The 20,301-nt window shown below is 38.4% G+C and overlaps 4 protein-coding genes across 5 annotated transcripts; 3 read left to right on the forward strand and 1 right to left on the reverse strand.

Annotated features, from left to right (window-relative positions):
- Window positions 1-1,470: 1,470 nt before the first annotated feature.
- On the reverse strand, window positions 1,471-4,257 carry LOC120732574 (apolipoprotein A-IV-like). The gene is made up of 4 exons (XM_040030289.1): window positions 3,955-4,257; window positions 3,798-3,849; window positions 3,324-3,474; window positions 1,471-3,206 (listed from the first exon to the last, which is right to left on the reverse strand). Exons 2-4 carry the CDS (start codon window positions 3,835-3,837, stop codon window positions 2,630-2,632), a joined length of 768 nt encoding a protein of 255 aa, XP_039886223.1. The 5' UTR covers window positions 3,838-3,849; window positions 3,955-4,257; the 3' UTR covers window positions 1,471-2,629.
- Window positions 4,258-6,482: 2,225 nt separating this feature from the next.
- Window positions 6,483-7,861, forward strand: apoa4b.2 (apolipoprotein A-IV b, tandem duplicate 2). Its single transcript, XM_040030287.1, has 4 exons — window positions 6,483-6,557; window positions 6,647-6,698; window positions 6,900-7,050; window positions 7,189-7,861. The coding sequence occupies exons 2-4, from the start codon at window positions 6,659-6,661 to the stop codon at window positions 7,763-7,765; spliced, it is 768 nt and encodes a 255-aa protein (XP_039886221.1). The 5' UTR covers window positions 6,483-6,557; window positions 6,647-6,658; the 3' UTR covers window positions 7,766-7,861.
- Window positions 7,862-11,767: 3,906 nt separating this feature from the next.
- On the forward strand, window positions 11,768-14,002 carry apoeb (apolipoprotein Eb). 2 transcript variants are annotated; one of them, XM_040030285.1, is made up of 5 exons: window positions 11,768-11,838; window positions 12,123-12,185; window positions 12,284-12,437; window positions 12,531-12,818; window positions 12,901-14,002. In XM_040030285.1, the coding sequence occupies exons 2-5, from the start codon at window positions 12,143-12,145 to the stop codon at window positions 13,244-13,246; spliced, it is 831 nt and encodes a 276-aa protein (XP_039886219.1). In that variant the 5' UTR covers window positions 11,768-11,838; window positions 12,123-12,142; the 3' UTR covers window positions 13,247-14,002. The 2 variants fall into 2 exon arrangements, with proteins under 2 accessions (XP_039886219.1, XP_039886220.1); XM_040030286.1 differs by lacking the exon at window positions 11,768-11,838 and having other exon boundaries at window positions 12,112-12,185.
- A 3,901-nt stretch (window positions 14,003-17,903) lies between these two features.
- Window positions 17,904-19,029, forward strand: apoc1 (apolipoprotein C-I). Its single transcript, XM_040030297.1, has 4 exons — window positions 17,904-17,957; window positions 18,426-18,495; window positions 18,594-18,732; window positions 18,821-19,029. Exons 2-4 carry the CDS (start codon window positions 18,441-18,443, stop codon window positions 18,879-18,881), a joined length of 255 nt encoding a protein of 84 aa, XP_039886231.1. The 5' UTR covers window positions 17,904-17,957; window positions 18,426-18,440; the 3' UTR covers window positions 18,882-19,029.
- The last annotated feature ends 1,272 nt before the right edge of the window (window positions 19,030-20,301 follow it).

Here is a 20,301-nt window from a genome sequence, read left to right on the forward strand (position 1 = left end):
ATTAAAAACAACAGAAAACTGACCAGCAGTGGATGGGTGAAAAATACCACCGCTCTGAGCAACAGCAGGAGGATTAACTTTAGTACAAGGAAGGGAAACCTCAAACAAGACAGGCTTATGGTCCAGCCATACAGCATCACAGACCTCTAAGTTAAAGACCGGTAAACCGCGAGTTAAAACAAGATCCCATATTTTTGTGTAGGCACAGACACAGGTTTTGCGAGTGTACACTAAAAGAGGGTAAACTCTAGCACACAAAAAATAGTCTAAATAGCACAAACAAACACAACAGGAACAGGAGCTAGATGGCAAGCCAAACACACTGGTGCCATCTTGGGCACAGGACCAAGATACTTGATAGCCATCACGTGGGAACGGCAAAGCTAGACTGTGTCCAAAGGGAGGAAATTCAAGATAGAAAGTGGGCCATACAATAAGACAACATCCTCTTGGAGCAAAGAAAACTAAAAGTCAGTGCTTTGAAATGTTCTGGTCAAAACCATGACCTGAAGGGTTCTGGATGAGCTGCCCATGTCAGGAAAACACCAGCATGGCAGAATCGAATGTGTTCCTCTAGGCTGGTGACTAGGACTGGTCAATATAAATGTTTAGTTGCATTTACTGCTGCACAAAGTGGTAAATCAAATATTTAAATAATTGATCATTGCCTCAATTATTCAAAAAAAAAAATCCACATTTAGTTAGTTTTCCTTAATATACTCTGAAAACTTGCAGAAAATGAAAAAGAAAACCCACAAAAATGTATGAGGTTGTTTAATGATGTATTTATAGGGGACTCTGAAAACTTCCAGAGCTGTAACAAAACATTTCCAGCAGAGGTACAGTTGGAGGTTTAAACACTGGCATGGAAAATGTGAACATGATGATATGCTGCATACAACAGTTTTCTCATGGCAATTTCAAATGATTCTAAATTCCAAGTACTAGGTGAAATTGTTGTGTTACATTTTTCTTTCTTGTCAAGAACGTCTCTTCATAACAATCCTGCTCTAAAGCATGGCCATATTCATATGATTGAGAAACAAACGCCATGACCTGAGATCATTTCTAATGATCCAATGACGTGCGATACTTATCTTATCACTGCTTGTCAAGCAGAGAAGAAAAGGTCTAGTAACAACCTGTTATCTACATCAAAACAAAATCAGATCGCCGTTTGCTTTTGTGGTGTACAAGGCAAGATGTGTCTTGTTCGGGGGAAAAAAAGAAAAAAAGAACCTAGTGGACTGTGTTGTAGAGTTTAATGGGAGCAGATACCAGCAAAGGCTCCTTAACAATACCTTTTGGCCATTTTGACTGATAAGAGAATCTGAATAGTCCTTTTTGCTCCCCACACAAGTGCTAATGAGGTATAAAGACAGGCTGAAACACAAACATTTGTAATCAGATTTGCATTTCAAAAGTCTCACAGAGCTTTTACAGCAATTTGAGGAGCGTGTCTCTCATTGAATGCAATCCTTATCACTAACTGCATTTAGGGAAGAATGGATGCTAAGGATTTAGATTTATTTATGTAGGACAGACCTTTAGACATACAAGTAAATTACCCATTGAATCAGTCAAAAAAAAAAGCAGAGCAGTAGTAAATAATCAGGAAACAGATGTTTTGTGTGTGTTGTGTGTGCATGTGAATGCGTTGTCATTGTTATTGGACTCTAACCCTCCACGTTGGATGCTGGCACTGTCAGTAGGGGCAAGATAAGAGGGATAAGACCAGGCTTTATACAGTTACAACAACAGGCACAGTTTCAGGGTTTTGCGTGGGGTGGGGGGTTCAATAAATGCAAAATATGTCAAATTTCATGACAATGTAAAATCCTAAATTCTTTGAATCGAAGGGATTAACTTCTTAGTCTCTTGGATTACATTGGTCAGCTTTTTTTTTTCAGTTTTGCTGTTGATATATGTAATGTGTAGTTTTAATGGCAAGCATTGAGAAGAACAAAAGTGCCTCTGGGAAAACTAGAAGCCGAAACTCTTGCAGAAGCCAGGACATGTTAAGACATTGGAGTCAAAATACTTTTTGCCTCCTGGGGGGGAAAAAAGAAAGAAAAAAACAAACAAACACATGCATGAACAGACACACACACACACACACACACACACTACTGTTTCTTGTGACCCTGTGTGGTCCCTCCATCTATTTGTGCATCACTCAAACACATGGAAGAATTCACTGTTGTGTGCTTTCAGAACCACTTCTCATCATACTTTGTCATAGTTTGTGTTGAAACAAGATGTTTCGCGATGAGATTTCTTTCTAGAGTTTCACTTTGTGTAAAAGAGAGAAGTCGATTCAAAAGTTAGCCAGATGAATAATTTCCAGATTTTTGTATTTATTTCAGATAACTTAGTGAAATTACAAAAGGGTCACAGTTTCAAACTTCAAAACACAATAAAAACGGAATATTTACATTTTTGATAAGTGCAGGGATTTGTTTTAATATGTTTGCACTTATCCATAAATAATGTGGTGGAGGGTGGGGGTGCAAAGACTTTAATATTGTTTACAGTACAAGTCAGATATTCAATTATTGTATTTCTTCAAAACAGAGGTAGACCAGCAAGTCCGGTATCTTTGAAAATGATATAGTAGATGGAGGGTGACTTAGTTTGTGTTGACAAAGGACTGGTAGAGGGACATGAGTTGGGCCTGGAGGTCTTGGGCATAGGGGTCAAGCTTTTCCTTAAGGTCTTCTGCATAAGGGGCAACCATTTGTTTCACCAGGTGCGCTCTGTGAGTGAGCTCTACATGGACTTTTTCAGTCATAGGGGCAACACGTTTTTGGAAGTCCCGCAGGTGCTGGTCCACTTTCTGCTTCAGGTCATCTGTGTAGGGACCCAGTTGAGACTGCAGATCCTTTACACTCTGCTCCAAGCTGGTCTTTAGCTCCTCACTCTTCTGCATCAGGATGGTCCTTAGGGCTTCAGAGTCCAGGGAATCTGCATAAGTAACCAACTCTTGCTTGAGCTGCTCCACTCTCTGATGAACCTGGGTCTGCATGTTCTCAGTGTAGGGCTGGAGCTTCTCCTTGACTGTGTTTAGTTCCTGCGTGACACGTTCTCTCAACACATCAGCCTCTGTGGTAACTTTGGTGATCAGGTCCTGGGCTGCAGGCTGAAGCTGTTCCTGGAGAGTGACTGCATACTTGCTGGCTAAGTCAGCGCTTTCTGTCAGCCGGGCACTAGAGGACAGATAGTGATTGCCAGATCATCAGTGGCTTGAATGACCCCATAACAGTCATGAGGCATATGCCCATCATAGGGCCAGTCATGCTAGTGCAGTGTGTCAAAGAACTTACTTGACTTCTTGTCCAATTGGAGAGTTTCTTATCATCTGGAGTGTATCATCAGCTGTCTGTGTGGCCTTGGCAATGTAATCCCAGAAAACATCGGTCAGCACTTCCAACTGTGGCTTGGGAGCATCAGCATAGAAAAGGTTGGCATTGCAGCCTGTTGGATGGAAACACGCGTGGTGTGAGAACAGTACAGATGTTCAGTTAATTATTGCCATTGCCATTAACTTCGAACTATAATCAGAAAGTCTTGATGCATGCTCAATCATCCAGGTAAGGAAATCACAAAAAGTTGATTCTGTTCATCTGGACGTAGCGTTTTCAGTGAGAAAAAGGTTTTGTCATTCATCCAAGTGACTTCTTTAGTCTCTGTGAGAGACTCATCCAACTGGCTGACACTTGGATTCTTTCAGTGAAAATGCTACGTCCAGATCAACAGAATCACGTTTTTGGGATATAATTAAGAAGCTTGGAAATTACCAGAGAGTGCTGCGACGACTAGTACCATAAACACCTTCATGACTGCAACTAGCTGAAAAACAATAACAGTCTGATTAAGTTTTAAGTAGTCTTAAAAAGGTCATAACTTTTAGATTTGCCTCTTAAAATGTTGTTTAAAACGTAGTGAGATTCTCACCTGCTTTGGGCTTGTGTATCTCTTGAGGTTTAGTGTATATGTGAGTGTGTTGGAACAGTGCTTCCGTGTATATATACTGATGTCAGATGACAGTAATAGTTAAGAGCACAAAGTCCAGAAGTCCTTGCCATGTTGTAACACCACTTTCCCCCCCTGCTTCTACTGTTTCTTCTGGTTACTATTGTGGTAGCACTTCTGGATTTTAGTATTCTCCTAATGTGAATGCATTTATCACTCAGCAATAAATCTTGTATTAGTTCTTCTCTCACCCCTCTCTATAAAGTCTTTAGGGTATCATCGGCTTATTAACTGCCCACATTGCTGTTCAGCAGTACCAGCCTCTAGATAACTTCAGATAACTTTGGTATGCTAAGATTAGTGGACTTTGTATGAGGGTCAGTGTGACTTAAGTAGTATGAGATGCTTAAATGGTTTCTTAAATTGAAAACTGTGGTTTAAAAAGACCTCAAAATAATCATGTATAATAAGATTTTCTTTCACTTCTACTGAACACTTCATAGGTACATTATTTTTTAGCTACTGACATAGTGGTACTTTATTCCTTTGATTGGCATAGATACTAGGGCATGTTAAGTTATTAAAAGAAACTGTTAGAGAAAGAGAAAGAAAGAGTAAGTAAATGTTATTTCCAACTCTCTGGAATGACTTAAAATTTTCATCATAACGACAAGCAATCATTAAGGGTGGAAGCATATCTGACATATTTACATGAAGCACGCAAAAAGAAATTTTCTGTAAATAAGACCTGTCTATGAGATGTATGCATTATGTTGTACATCATGAATTGTGCATAATGAATTGACCTGCAGGAGTATTGAAAAACAATAAGGTTTAAAAAGAGAAATGTACTGCTTTTAGTGTCAAAAACAGGTAGAAACGGTTTGATATTTGAATTCCTTAATGGAATATTAAGGTAGAGGTTAATAATCTACATTCAGTTACAATACAATCTGCCAAATGTCACTATCCATAGTAAAAATGTTTGATTTTCTATAGCTTAGAAAAGTAAGTGACACCTGTGAAAGTAACTATTCTCCCACAGGTAGTTTCAGTTGATGCTGATATTGTTTATATTGTTGGTAAGACCTGAGCCCTGTATTTCAGGCAGGGAAAGCTCAGTAGGTAGAGTGGTGGCCCCATGATCAGAAGGTCAGTGGTTTGAATCCACTGAACGGCTAACCTGAGGTACCCCTAAGCAAGGTACCGTCCCTACACACTGCTCCCCGGGCGCCCAATGGCTGCCCACTGCTTCACAGCGTGAATGGGTTAAATGCAGAGAGGAATTTCCCCATTGGGATCAATAAAGTATACTTTCTTTCTATTACTATTATATGACTTGTCTGTGCAGACTTCTAGGTCTGCACAGATAAGACCTAGAAGACAATGACATAGGTATCACCAACAAATCACAATATACTGTTTAAGTAGCTGTTATACGTTCACCAGCAGTTTTATTGGTTACCCAATTTCTAGTACTAGATTGGATTCTATTGTACCTACAGAACTGTCTTAATTCCTCATGGCATATATTTAACTGCTGGAAACATTCCTCTGAGATTCTGGCCCATACTGATATGAAAGCATCACACAGTTTCTCCAGATTTGTTGGTTGTGCTTCCATGATGCAAATCTCATGTTCGACCATTTTCAAAAATTGATCTATTGGATTGTTGGACGGAAACGTTAATTTGTACTTTTGTCGGACAATTTTTTCAGCTTTATAAATAGTCAAACTGCACTCACAGTACTTTATAGAGGTACCATTTTCAATAAAAAAAAATTCTGGTAAAATTGAGATTCAAGTTTCATACACATACACTTGAAAAAAAGAGAAGAACAACAGGGAAAAATGAAATAATTAATACTCGGGACTCCAAAGTAGTTTCTGGCAATTGGACTATGGCATGTCTGACGTGAAACAGCAGCTACTTTGGCCTTCACAAGCTGACAGTGCTCAAGTCTGCTAACCTTTGGTCAGACTTACACATAGGCCTGCTGAACACTGCCCTGACACAGAAGCAGTGTTGCTGGCAAAATGTAAAACTAAGAGAGACAATAAAATACCTACTGTACACGTAATCAAGTAGGACAACAAAGACATTAAAGCAATAGACTCTATCTGTCTTGGCAGAGGGTTATCACTGACTTGGAAAAAACCTATCAGCTAAGTGATTACAGACTAGCCTGTGTGGGTCGGTTGAGGTTAGACTTATGGATTTTGTATCACTCTAACAGTGGTCAATCATCAAAATACAGCATTCGAGTAGTTTTTAAATTGAAGACAATAGGTGTTCTTGTTTTTTTCTTGTTTTTTAATGGACAACTCACAAATGATGACTAATGTGTGTACTTGTGTATATTGGGGTATACGCTCAGTGTGTATTCGTGTCAAAGAGGCGTGCTGCATGGATTATCTGGCACAAGATGTCAGCAAAGATAGCTGAGTGAGGCAAGGTGACAGCAAAGCACTAATGTTTGGACTTTGTGATCATTGCTGTCTGCCTTGCTATATAAGCCTCAGTTCCTCACCAGTTTAATACAAGCACTACCAAGTGGACTTACAGATACACTAACAAACTCAGGTAAGATGGAGAGCTAAAAGAAACTTTCTTTGACTGTTAACTGTGTTGTTAACATGCTGTGGTAACTAACTGGTCTTTTCTTGTTACAGTGTCTAAGAGCCATGAAGGTCCTTGCTGTGCTCGTCCTAGCTGTTTTCACTGGTGAGTATAAGAAAAATCATTATTCTACTATAAATTTTGGCTCATGAGAACATATATACATAATTAGCAACTATTCCGCTCAAGATAAAGAAAAACGTTGGTGATCAGTGAATATGACCTGTATAAATGTCAAATCCCAGTGAATATACAAAGCTGAAATATCTGCACTACTCTGAATTTATTCATGTCTCCATTAAACAGGCTGCAATGCCAACCTTTTTTATGCTGATGCACCCAAGCCACAGCTGGAGGTGGTGACTGATGCCTTCTGGGATTATGTTGCCAAAGCTACACAGACAGCTGAAGAAACCGTGAAGATGATTAGATCATCTCAGTTCGGACAGGATGTCAGGTAGATCATACAAAACTTGCTAATTATGTTAACAGACAACAAATTATAGTATTGCCTAAAATATTCAGGACAAGCTAGAAATATAACTGCGCTGCCTTGTATTCACTAGCTTTTTTTTTTCTTCTTATTTTAATCTAGTGCCCGCCTGACAGAAAGTGTTGATGCTGCCAACAAGTATGCCGTCACCCTCCAGGAGCAGCTTCCACCTACAGCCCAGGACCTGATCACCAAAGTCACAACAGAGGCTGATGTGTTGAGAGATCGTGTGATCCAAGAGCTGAGCACAGTCAGAGAGAGGCTCGAGCCTTACACTGACAACATTCAGACACAGGTCCAGCAGAAGGTTGAGCAGCTCAAACAGGAGGTGGCCACCTACACAGATTCCCTGGACACTGAGGCCCTGAGGACCACCCTGACGCAGAAGAGCGAAGAGCTAAAGACCAGCCTGGAGCAGAGCATGAAAGACCTGCAGACTCAGCTTGGTCCCTACACTGATGACCTGAAGCAGAAGGTGGACCAGCATCTGCAAGACTTCAAGGAAAAAGTGGCCCCCTTGACTGAGCGGGTGCAGAGTCAGATTGCACAGAGAGCCCAGCAGGTGAAAGAAATGGCCACCCCCTACGTTGATGAGCTGAGGGAAAGGCTGGACCCATATGCTCAGGACCTCCAGTCTCGTCTCACCTCCCTTTATGAATCCTTTGTTAAAGCCAATTAAGTTAACATCCACCTCACATGAAACAGAAAAAAGTGCATCTAAAGTGCATCTAAAGAATTCCAAATACCAAGGACATATTCCTGGTATCTGGAATTTAAAAAAAAATCAGATGTTGTTTGATATATTTACAGTTTTAAAAAAACAGTTGATGCATACAAAAAATATGTGTTGGTCTGTGACCACAAACAGTTTTCATATGTTGTAGAAAATAAAGTGAAAGCAAAACTATAATTTCTGAGCCTGTTGTCTTATTTGAGTCAAGGTGATGTCAGATAAGTGTGGGTACCTGGAAAATATATTTCTTTAAACTTTAACACAAGAAGTAACTAGACAAAATTAAAAAAAAAAGATTTGTATCATGACCTAAGAGATTTGCAGTTTGTTCATGTTAGTTGGCTTTAAAAGCACTTTTTTCAGGACTGGTGATTTGGTGACTCGTTAATAGCTATTATAGAAAAGTTTTCATGCTATAAAGTACATAGATCTGTATGAGGTTTTACTTGTAGATTTGGGCTACTTGGACAGCTGGAAGGAAGCTTGTACATTGTCATTTAGCAAAAATCACCGGTTAAGCTTTCTTGTTTGTTCAGTGGCTGCTTGCAAAGGTTTGGCCCCCCCGGCACACCCTTGTTAGATAAAATTGTGGGTATTGGACAGGGCATGTTCAGGTTTGTTTCTGCAAGTCTGGAAGTTCATAAACATCTCCAGCTCCCACTTTGTTTTCGCTTTTGTGCCTCCATCCCCGCTGCCAGATTGCTCCCACGCTGCCTTACCCAGTGGCAAACAACATTCCTCTGCTCTGCCCCAAGCTGTCCACAATGTTAACTCTCCAAGATCAGCTAAAGTTTACAATATTATTCTTACTATCGTTAAAACATAATATCTTGGTTTAAGAAAAACTGTATGACAGTGGAAGAAAAAAATAGGAGAAAACAAAAAAATGTTTTGAGCTCCTGGCTCACTTTTAAATTTTGTTCACTTTGACACAGAATTCGGTTGAAAAAAAAAATACAACATAGACAAAAAAAAAAGCTGTGTCATTCTGAAAAGCACATGCTGGTACATTTCACATGAAGTGCTTTCAGAATTAAATATGAGGCGGGGTTAACCCCTCTCTGAAGAACTGCACTGGCAAATTGTTCAAAAGTGCAAGAATGACTTTTCTCAGTGTAAAGCTCCAAGAATTACTTCAATAACTCATTTATTTAATCAGTAGAGGTAATTAGTGATTGGCAGCATGAAGGTATGAAAATGTAATTATCTTTCTAGTGATAAATAAACAAATAAATAAATAAACCTATTTCCCAATAATATCAACTGACTTTGTTGGTGACCAAGGATGAACATGTTGCTGTATGATCTCTGTTGCTGGATCCACATATAAGGCTTTATTAATCTAACCTGAAACACTGAATGCAATGTTGGCTTACACTTTCACTCTCAGAAGTCTGCAGTGTAACTTTTGGTTATGGAAATTCTGCTGTTGCAAGCATTTGATTCGAGTCAGCATGCTACAGTCATGCCACTCCCCCCCCCCCCCTATCAGGGATTCAAACCACAGATGTTGAGGTTGTGTGGTTTTATAGCTTTTAACGTGAAAACAGGCATTAACTACAGTAACCTCACTGACTCATCTAAACAGATGACTGCCTATTTAATGGAGTGAGATCATCCCAACCAAAAAGTCAAATTCCTTAAACTTTATTCAAGTGAACAACATCTGGGTTACTTTTGTTCAAACTGTCTGTTGCTGTGAAGCAAAAAAGGAGAAGCCGTTACAGTCTGGATGACTGTGCCAGATGTTTTATTGTATTACCTCATAGTTCCTCTTGTTTCTCTCTCTTTCACTTCTCCGTCTGTCTTGTTGATCTTTGTCCTGATGGCATGGCAAAGTTAGGATGAGACTGAGTTCCTGCAGTCTGGCCACTTGTTACACGCATGGTCAAGATGGTCTATTTTTTTCTGCAAGAATAATCACAAAGCATCTTGTCTGTATTTGTAATCACCAAGATGAAAATAAGTCTTAGTAGCTGATGTTGGAGACTGTTGCATACAAACTGTTGAACATGCTCCTCATGGAAATAAGATCCCAAATGTTGCATGACAAGGTTTTTGGTAGTAAATTGTAATTGCTTTGTGTTTGAACAAATGAACTGTAGTTGAACATACCGTATTTTAGCTTGTGACTCCTGCAGTGACATACACTATACCCGTTTTTGTCTTGGAATAAGGATCAAAAGGTCTTTATTTTAGCACAGCTGTACCTAAACATTCTGAGTTTAACTGAAAAAAAAAAAATCCCAGTTTCATGACTTCTTTCCTCTCATTGTTCTCCCCTTTTAAGGAGTACAAAGGATTTTTCAAATACCTCTATACAGACTGACCTCTTTGGGTTATCATATTGTAATGTTATCACGTAAACATGTTAATTACCTGACCAAACCCATTTGAACTTTGGCCCTAATTACAAAAGAGAAAAACCAATTGGGCTGACAGCAAAAAAGACAAGGCCCAAAGGGCAAATGCCATTATATGTGGGCAAGAGTGAACTCATCCTGCAACTTGTTCGGCAGAAATATGTGAATTTTATCAAATGTAAGAATAATAATTCACAGCCAATGCAACAACAAACCTTTAAAGCTTTTAAAGTAATGTAAATGCAGGAAAAATATGCACAATGTCCCATGACTGTTCTGTCCTGCTGCTAAACAAATATTTGGTGTTTAACAAGCAGGGGTAAGTAACTTCTTTCTACACCAAACTTCCTCTGACTTACACCAGTTTCAAAATCCTGGAAATTTTCAGAATACAATTGGTTGTGAAAGCCTTCAACATAAAACCCATGTTTTATTTTTTTCCTCTGTCACATCTGTATAATTTAGATCTTTTGCTCAATATGTTCACTTTGTTCATTGGATTTATTACCTGTAATCCTTCTTTTGTACAGCGGGCATGTTGAGGGTTACCTAATGTGTCCCCGAGTCTGAACATGCTCATCATGTTGGGGTAACGCCTTCTGGCACTTACTGGATATTTGTTTTATTTTATGTCTGCACGAAAAAAAAAAAAAAGATTTAGAAACTAGAAAGTGGAAAATACATGGAGGTGCATATGATATGCAAACAGTAAAACCACTCATACTATATTCAGTTGAATGTGAGAGCAGGATTGTCATGCAAATGTGCCATGTGTTTGGGGGTTGCATGTCTATATGGGGTTAAAAGGTGAGGTGTCAATACTGTCTGTGTATTTAGATTGAAATGCATCTGTGAAAGGCTGCTTTACATCCTGGAGCCGAAACATGAGGATTTGTATTCAGGGAGCACATGGTGATAACATCAAAGAAAACATGCAAAGTTGTGAACAGCCTCCTAAATTCTTCAAGAATCTGTAACAAACCTACAATGAGCACTAGAGGGGGGGGGGGCTATTTGCCAAATGGCAATACTGCAATAAAAAGGTTAGAAAAAGGAAAAACATACAAGTGATTTGCGAAATAAACACCAATGACACTATCTAAAATTTGTGTTTCTGCATGCTCACAAACAGTTTAATTATTTTGGCAACTGTTCAAAACAATTAAAAACGTATGAGTAGGCTACTTTAATAGATTATGTAGGTTATGGCTTTACTTGTATTTCATTTTGCACTAATAATCTATACGTCAATAAGGGCATTAAATCTCTGACGGAGAAACTTTTACTCTAAAGTTTTTATTTTTTATTTCTTCAGATACTGCTTTTGCTAATAAATCTAAGAATAAAAACGTGAAAACTGAATAATGTGACGAATATTTGTCGTTGCGTTGAACGTGGAACTTTTACCCCGTTTGTTCTCGTGACAACCAGATTGCTCAATCCCCCCTCCAACAAAGCACACCGTTTAGGTTTCGGTGGCACGTTAGGCAGAAGAAAACATGATTATCTGCAGACAAATCAACATCATCATCACCATCGCGCGAGCGTGCCCGCGCGATCGCTCTCTGCGCAACACGCGCAGAGACAGCCTCCCAGGGCTATAAAAACCCCCAGTCACCAACTAAAGAGCACGGAGGAATCTCAACCTCACAGGTGAGTGAAAGACGATAGAAAGAACGGAGAAACACGCTGTCCTCTTTTGTTTGATGCCAAGTCTTAGAAATTATGAAGTTTCACTTTAGTTATTGGCTGAGTTTGCTTTTGCACATATGTGTTAAACGTAAAACTCGCGTTGTTTTTTTTTGTTTTTTTGTTTTTAATTTCCAGTCCATATCGTAGTTTATAAAAACACAGTAAATAGTGTGGAAGATGCAAATGTAAATGTTATTGTATTGCTGATTTTCTGAGCGTTCCTTATGCTTTTCATAGGTGCTGTCTAACAACCAACTGTCTAACAACCATGAAGGCTGTAGCCCTGATCCTTGCTCTGGCAGTCATCACTGGTAGGTGGATTTACTTGCTGGTTTAGTATTTATCAGTCACACTTTATTATATTTGAGTTACTTTATTTATCCATGCTTTCTATGTGTGCCCATTATAGGCTGCAATGGCCGTGCTGTTCGCCAGGCTGAAGCCACTAAAAATCCATGGGAGGAAAGTGTGGATCGCTTCTGGGAGTACATTGCCAAGCTGGGCCAAAATGCTGATGGAGTTGTGGAGAACCTCAAGGCCTCTCAGCTCAGCAGGGAGTTAGAGTAAGTGAAGCTGAGCAATTAATCAGTACTTTCCTTTGTTTTTTCTTGCACTGAACTTGCATTGATTAGTGTTTCTTGTTCTTCTGCTTCTAGCACTCTGATCACTGACACTATGGCAGAGCTTGAAACATACAAAAATAACATTCAGACCAAGCTGGTTCCCTACACTGAGACCTCCACTGCCCAGCTTTCTCAAGACGTTCAGCTTCTGATCAACAGACTGCAGAAGGACATGCTGGATGCCAAAGAGCGCGGCACTGAGTATCACAGTGAGCTCCAGGCTGTGGTGGACCATAACACTGGTGATCTCGAAAGCCGCATGAACAACTTCATCCATAAACTGCAGAAGCGCCTCAATAAGGACATTGAGGAGATTCGCAAGTAAGTTGGGCAGAAACTTTTAGAATTCTCTCTTGCGTTTAGAAATATAAACTTTAATCGAACCATTCCTTTCTTATTTTAGCACTGTGGCCACCTACATGGGTGAGATCCAGTCCCGTGCCTCCCAGAACCTGGATACAGTGAAGGAGCATGTTGAGCCCTATGTCCAGCAGGCCAATGACAACACCAATAAGAAGCTGAGTGACATCACTGCTATGTTGCAGACACAGGCTGAGGGCCTGGGTCAGCAGCTGGAGACCCAGGCTGAGGGCATCAGGACCCAGCTGGAGGCCACTGCAGAGGAACTGCGCACCTCAGTTCAGGGGAAGATTGAAGAGATGACAGAATTGTTCTCCCCCTATGCCACCAAGATCCGTGAGCAGTTTGAGGAGATTGTAGACAAGATCAAGGAGTCAACCACTGCCTAAAGAGAGACTCTGAAAGTGGTAGATGGTTGGTGAAATGGCTACACTGCTGATTTCTTTACACCCAGGTAAAATGAGAAAAGGAGAAAGTTGCTGATGATTTTTACACTGAGTGTTCTAGTGTTCAGGATATGGGGGTTGAATAGAGAGACAAGGGAGGATAAGGTGCAGAACAGTCAGCAGGTGTGTTCTTCCTTCTGCACAGTCACCCTTTCTTATTTTCTCATTGACTCCCTTAATCAGTGAACACAAGCACCACAGTCAATAACAACCTTTCTTATGCAAAAAGACAACAATTATTTGTAATATCCTTTGCTTTTCTACTTTGAAATAACTGTTATATCAGTCTATTCCCACAAGTTTTGTATTCAATTTCTACATTTTGTTTGGTTATTACCGCAGAGTTTCAGCTTGAGCTTGAGATTTCATCCCGTTATCCTCCGATGCACATAACAACAATGTCTTTCATTTCAATAAATGCAGTGAACAACGATGAGTGCTATCTCGTTTCTTCTAGAAGTGATACTGAACCAACAAAAAGGAGTCCTGTTTATTGTTGTTTCTGTGTTGCACTTCACAGAGAAATGGATCGTAAAATTACTTGATGCAAATAATCAGTGAGTAAAATGTAACACCTGTCTGTACTTCACAAGTGTGGTTAACATGTTGTATGCCCACCATGCTGCTCTCTGTAAGTGCACTTTCTTTAACTGCAGTGTGCTGAACAGTGCTGAGTAAATAAAGAACCTAGAAAAAATAGTTCCTTTCACTGTTTGTTTTTCTTATCAAACATTAATGAGCAATCTATTATTTAACTTTGGGTTCAGTTACACCTGATGAGTGGAAACAGCTGATGCTGTTGGTGACTATTTTAAATAATTACATTACTGCTTTATAATGTAGATGAGATGCAATTAATGCTTGGAAACTGGATTATTTTGCATAATGATGCTATGGCATTATAAAGTATAACATGTCTAAAATCATCTATAAAAGAATAGTGGTCTTGATGGCTTTTACTAGTAAGATTATCAAGACATTTAAAAAACGTAGCGCCCCTGTGCTGCTGTCACGTTGTTACATTTGGCAGTGGTTACATAAGACCATGTGGGTATTTATATAATGGCTTATATAAAGCAGGGGTTAGCACTGTTGCCTCATGTTAAAAAGGTTCTGGGTTCAAAGACCAGCTGGGTCGTACTGTGTTGCTTTTCCTTGTGGTTAAGTTTCTTCTGGGTGGTTCAGTTTCCTCCCACAGTGCAAAAACATGCTTATTAGGTTACTTGACTAATCTAAATTGCTCATTGGTGGAACGCATAAAACATGATGACTTATATGTCTCTACTTGTCCATTTTGTGATTGACAGGTGACTTCTTCCCGGTGTAAAAGTGTTAAAAGGGATGGGTTCAGTTCCAAATTCCCCCACCTACATCCTCCATAGCAATCATAATGGATAAGTGCAATAACAAGAACATTTGAAATTAAAGCCAGGCTCCCTGTCTGTTCCTCTACTCCACCATAAGCATCAGGATTTTTTTGGTTTGCCTTCCTTGTTCAGCCACCCCCTTACATCCCTTAGTTTACCCTTTTCTAGTCCAAACTTGTTAAAATCTCCCTTGAGATTCCTTTCTCTTGATCCCAGCAGGCATTTGGGAACATTCTGTGCCACAGATTAAATTACCTTTGAGGTGATGGTTATCTTGCCTAAAATTTATTTTATAAGTAAACCACCACCAATATAGAATAAGAGACTTTGACATATATAGAAAACTGCTTATTTTTCCCATCTTTCCCCGTATTTTGTCCAAAACTTTTTTCAACTAGCGGCTTTAGTAGTGTAAGAGGATTTTAAGAACAAAATTATGTTTTTTAACTTCAGTTCAAAGGCACCATTCACAGGAAAAAAGGTGGCTTCAGCTGTCATACGCTGGAAATGGTCCTTTAAATGAAAAAGGGTAAAAATGGCTGTTTAAACACAGCATGATTTTCTCTTTGAAGTTTGAGCCCGAGGCCAGTAGGGGACACCATTTGTCCCCTGTTCAGATTTTCTTCTCCACTTGAATCCAGGAAACACAAAGATGCAGCTGTGTTTTCTTTATTGGGAGAATAAGTAAACTATACGTGCCACATAAAGAAACATAAACGGTGCTTCGAGAGCACACATTTTTGAGGATTAAGTTTCTGCAGTCGAGACACAAAATGACTTTAGAAATTTCACATTATTTCAAATCAAATCAAATCAAATCACTTTTATTGTCACATCACATGTGCAGGTACATTGGTACAGCACATGTGAGTGAAATTCTTGTGTGCGAGCTTCACAAGCAACAGAGTTGTGCAAAATACAATAATGTAAACAAGCAAAATACAAGAATGGCTACATCTGAAACTAATAAATATATGTACAATATATAATAGTATATGCATTTCTGGATGTGTATACTAAATATTTTTCTACGTGTGTGTGTGTGTGTGTGTGTACACATATTTTACAAATTAAATAGAGTAAACAATAAATAAAATATATAAAATAAATAAAATAAAAAAAATAAAAATACAGATTATTGTGAATACGACCTGAAATTAAAAGCAATACAAGAATAGTGAAACACAATAAAATGACTCTTGATGAGAAGTGTAAGATTTGTCCATGTTCCTGCCACACCAAACAGTTTTCTAATGGAAAAACTCTGATAACACTCTACTTACTTTCCCTGACTTTCTACTTTACATTTTTTTCCCCAAAATAATCATCAGTTCTCTCTGATACAGAAAGTTATATCTATTTTATTGTATGTTTTTTTTTTCCTGAATTGACTAGATTTAATCAGTTTCTTTTCTCTTCAAAACATGTTTACCCTTTCTACCAGTGCTAAAGGGCATTGAAGAGTGACTAATTATATGACTACGTGTTTATCCTCGGTGAAATCACTTCTTTCAGGAACCAGGGTTTATTTGGAACAGACAAGTGAAACTCCTACAGTACACAGTCAACTGTGTTAAAGGATCAGTCATGGATGGTAAAAACAGGAAAACCACAAGCATCCTGCTACCTCAGCAATTCTGCTCTGTCTGCACTCTAAGTGTTAAGAATTAAAGGAAAAGAAGAAGAAGGGAAAAAAACAGCTATTTAGCAGGTGCTATCTAGCCCATGACTGCTAGTAACCCCAAAAACATCCCTGCAGAGATTTTACCTCCTTTTAAAACCCCCACTCTTCTCACCATCCTTTTCACCTTCTTCAGAGCTGGCACACAACATCAGTCACCACAGGGGCCTCGGCCAAACACAAAAACAGCCCTCCTGTAAGCTTGTTATTCCAAATTGTGAGCACACAAGACATGCACTTTCACGCCCTATGCCTCCTACAATTATTCAAGAGGAGTTTCTGTGCACGCAAGCTCAAGCTCATAAATAAGCCCACCAGCCACTCCATTACAAAAGAGATGGAGATGCTGAGGCATGTTAAGTCGTATTTAAGTCAATTAGACCAGTCATCATAGCAGTAACACCTTATAGGCCAAGTCATCAGCAACAAATGGACATTGGCCTTTTGCATCAAACTGCTTGCTGTGAAAACAAAATGTTAAGCAATGAGGTCTTTGAATTGGTAGATGCAGACTTCCTGGCTCTAACTCGGCTCATAATAGGGATTACTGCAGTTCATTCAACTGTACTGTTTTTCCGGTGCAAACTGACAAATTGGAGCATGTATAGTTTTGTCCACTTACTCCTCTTATAAGCAAGGGGAGGTTTGTATAAGACAGATATGAAAAGAAGAACTTTATCTGCTGCTTTTGACTTTCTAAAACCAAACAAATAACAAATGATGTCATGTTACATCAATGTTAATGTTCATTAGGGTTGAGCTATTATGACACTATCCGTAGGAGTAGAGGTGGAAAAAAAAGTTGCTGAACAGTTATTTAATGATAGCAGTTAAAGTTCGCTCCAACCTCTAAAATATTATGTAATATGCAAGAAAAGAAAGAAAAAAGGACATTTCAGAGAAAGTTTGTGTTAAAAATGTGCACCATGTATCAAAAGCAGGCAGATTTAATCAGTATTCATTGCAGTCTAGTCACTCCACATTAAAAAGTATTAAAGGCAAAGTGTTTGATACAATTAAACATTTAGCCAGAGCTTCAGGTCCAAAGGAGGTTCCAAATGGCCAGTTGGTGATGATTATATCACTATTGAACTATTGTTCTTCTACATCATATCTCACCTTATCTACTAAGCTGCTGTTTCTGCCATGAACGCACATATCTTCATATCCTTGTGATTTGATTTTTTCAAAAGTATATATACACATACTTATATTGTCTTTATGCTTTTCAATGTCTCTCATGCTTTTTTTCTGAGTACTACCTGTAAATAATAATTACACATAATACATTACTTCATGACTGTAATCTAGAGTCTCTCTCTCTCTCTCTTTCTCTCTCTCTTCCTCGCTCTCTCTCTTTTATCACCGTGGTGGATATCACACAATCTTGCTGCATAATGAATTTGAGCACGTCTCTATTACAATCAACATATCTTCATGTAACTCATGTGCTGGTCAATAAAAGGGGCAGAGACGACTCAAGGTCACCACTTGTACGTGTTGTCTGGTGTTTGCGTCACTCTCCTAAAACCAAGCGCTTATAAAGAGGGACGCACATAGGCTTTTAAAGGCACTTGATTTTTTTCTCTTCTGAGACAAAAAACAGGTATGTATATTTTTTTAATTTATATATATATATATATATATATATATATATATATATATATATATATATAGTATTTTATAGAATCTTTTGAAAGTTTATTAAAGATTGCAGAGACATGCACTTTAGTAGACAAAGCATGAAATAATTCAAAACCTTTGTTTGTTTGTTTGTTTTTTTGTTTGTTTGTGTTTTGCGTGTGTGTGTCTGTGGTTCTTTTTGTTTTCTTTTGTTTTCTTTAATAAAAATATCATGACCAAATGTGCTTTATCGGTAAAATGGTCAGTTTTGTAAACTCAAAGTAGAGAAATAACAGACGAAAAGTAAAAGGAGCTGTCCAGTCACCTTGGTGCTGACATGCAGAGGCGCAATTTTTAAAGAAAGATAAACGTTAACTGTTTTCCACTTTCATTAGTGATCCTCAGCAAATGTGTGAAAAAAGACAAAAATCTGTCCCTTTTATATTCTCAGTCATTTACAGCAAAAATGAGACTGTACCTTGCAGTTGCCGTGCTGATGCTGGCTTTTGTGGCATACACAGGTAGGCTACTTGGCCTTAAACATATCCTGTTCCAGTCATACTGTTCTTATTTCACATGATGCAAATTTCCCTCTCTTTGAATATGCCTCCATCTACAGAGGCCCAAGACGATACCAGCTTTAAGGACAAATTTGACAGGTTTGGTCAGAAATTGACTGAAATTGGCCAGTCCCTCGCTGAAAAAACTAAGACTGCCTTCGATGATATACACAACAGCGAATTTGGAACCAGCACCAGGTACTCTAACATACAGGGAATAAGAAGATTTATTCATATAGGCACACACACAATTCAACGTCATCTAACTCGTGTTTATTTTGCCCAGGAACTGGTTCTCAGATGCCTTTGAGAAGCTGAAAACCAAATTCGGGGAAATGAGTCAGTAGAAAAGCGGACAGGAACCTGTCGCTAGCCAGCAACCAGCCTAAGATACTCACTCTGCTCGTGGGTGGCCGATATTTCACATGTCATGTTGCTCTACACAGACTAAATAATTATGTTACCTGTAAAGAGTGTAATCTTTTATTTTTTTTTTGAAAAGTGCAATAAATAAATTGCAAATATTTTAAAACATAAATTGTGGGTGATCCTCAATTTGTGGCCATGCAAAGCAAGAAAACATGACATGACATGTGTGTGTGTGTGAGTGTGTGTGTGTGTGTGTGTGTGTATGTATTGTTGTATTCACTGATTAAAAGAGTTCTTGATTGTACTGTGGCATGATAGCAGTAGCATCTTGTAGGTCAAGTCAACAGCAACAAATGGACATTGGCCTTTTGCATCAGACGGCTTGCTGTGAAAACAAAATGTTGAGAAATTAGGTCTTTGACTTCCTGGCTCTAACTCAGGTCACAGTTACTATAGGTTATTGTTGTAGTTCATTCTCCTTTTTTCATTGCAACTATCTGACAAAATGGACCACATAAAGTTTTGCCCACTTACTCCTCTTTTAAATGAGGACAGGAATGTTTAAACCGCAAAGAAGGAATAAAAGTCTAAAGAAGGTAGGATGTGAAAAAAAGGGAAACAAGACAAAAAGGACAGTTTGAGCAAAGGAAACAAAAAAACATTCACGTCTGTTAGATAAACTGCTCAGCATTGTAGTAAGCACTCAGTTAATTTAAAAGCAATCACCTAACATGTAAGTAATGGCGATTGCATATTTCAGCAGAATGATTTTTTTTCCCATTAAAGTTTTACTGTTGCTGATGCATAAAAATAAAACTTACTTTCCCCTTTTATTAAGTATGTGTGTGATACAATGAGACTTTTAAGTAAAAAATAATAATATTTATACAATTGCAAATGTTTTTAAGTCAGACTTCTCAATTCTTGAATCAATGAACAACAGAAGTTACAATAATGCAAACAAACAAACAAAAAACGAACAACTGAAAAAAAATATTTTCAGATACAGTCTGATCTTAACAATTTACATAATCTTTACAAAGACACATTTTTATTCAGTATTCAGTGCAGTCTAGTCATTAATTATTAAAAAGCAGTAAATCACTTTTTCTTTTTACACAGTTTGAAATCCACTCCAGATTTTAAGGAGCTCCCAAATAGCTTGCGTCAATTGTTAATAATTATATCACTACTGAAATATGTTATTTTACGTAATGAACTGATCCCTTAGGAAAGTATATATCTAAATATACTCAATATACAATTTAAATTTGATAAATATTTCTGTTTTTTTAATCAATGCATACATTAGAATACATTTCATTACAATTAATGTCATTCAGAAAGTGCTGTAACTAAGTTCATAGATTTAATTCCTCCACTGTTGCCATGTGCCAA

The sequence above is a fragment of the Simochromis diagramma genome, unplaced genomic scaffold, assembly GCF_900408965.1.
Source record: "Simochromis diagramma unplaced genomic scaffold, fSimDia1.1 OVJJ01000361.1, whole genome shotgun sequence".
In the NCBI taxonomy this organism is placed as follows: Eukaryota; Metazoa; Chordata; class Actinopteri; order Cichliformes; family Cichlidae; genus Simochromis; species Simochromis diagramma.

Excerpts from the sequence above, each read along its gene's own strand:
- LOC120732574 (XM_040030289.1), bottom strand. The coding sequence starts at position 3,837 with ATGAAGGTGTTTATGGTACTAGTCGTCGCAGCACTCTCTG. Across the intron at positions 3,475-3,797 it reads AGTCGTCGCAGCACTCTCTG|GCTGCAATGCCAACCTTTTC; the intron begins GTAATTTCCAAG and ends TCCATCCAACAG. Across the intron at positions 3,207-3,323 it reads CCAATTGGACAAGAAGTCAA|TGCCCGGCTGACAGAAAGCG; the intron begins GTAAGTTCTTTG and ends TCTGTCCTCTAG.
- apoa4b.2 (XM_040030287.1), top strand. The coding sequence starts at position 6,659 with ATGAAGGTCCTTGCTGTGCTCGTCCTAGCTGTTTTCACTG. Across the intron at positions 6,699-6,899 it reads CGTCCTAGCTGTTTTCACTG|GCTGCAATGCCAACCTTTTT; the intron begins GTGAGTATAAGA and ends TCCATTAAACAG. Across the intron at positions 7,051-7,188 it reads CAGTTCGGACAGGATGTCAG|TGCCCGCCTGACAGAAAGTG; the intron begins GTAGATCATACA and ends ATTTTAATCTAG.
- apoeb (XM_040030285.1), top strand. The coding sequence starts at position 12,143 with ATGAAGGCTGTAGCCCTGATCCTTGCTCTGGCAGTCATCACTG. Across the intron at positions 12,438-12,530 it reads CAGCTCAGCAGGGAGTTAGA|CACTCTGATCACTGACACTA; the intron begins GTAAGTGAAGCT and ends TTCTGCTTCTAG. Across the intron at positions 12,819-12,900 it reads GACATTGAGGAGATTCGCAA|CACTGTGGCCACCTACATGG; the intron begins GTAAGTTGGGCA and ends TTCTTATTTTAG.
- apoc1 (XM_040030297.1), top strand. The coding sequence starts at position 18,441 with ATGAGACTGTACCTTGCAGTTGCCGTGCTGATGCTGGCTTTTGTGGCA. Across the intron at positions 18,496-18,593 it reads GGCTTTTGTGGCATACACAG|AGGCCCAAGACGATACCAGC; the intron begins GTAGGCTACTTG and ends CTCCATCTACAG. Across the intron at positions 18,733-18,820 it reads GAATTTGGAACCAGCACCAG|GAACTGGTTCTCAGATGCCT; the intron begins GTACTCTAACAT and ends TATTTTGCCCAG.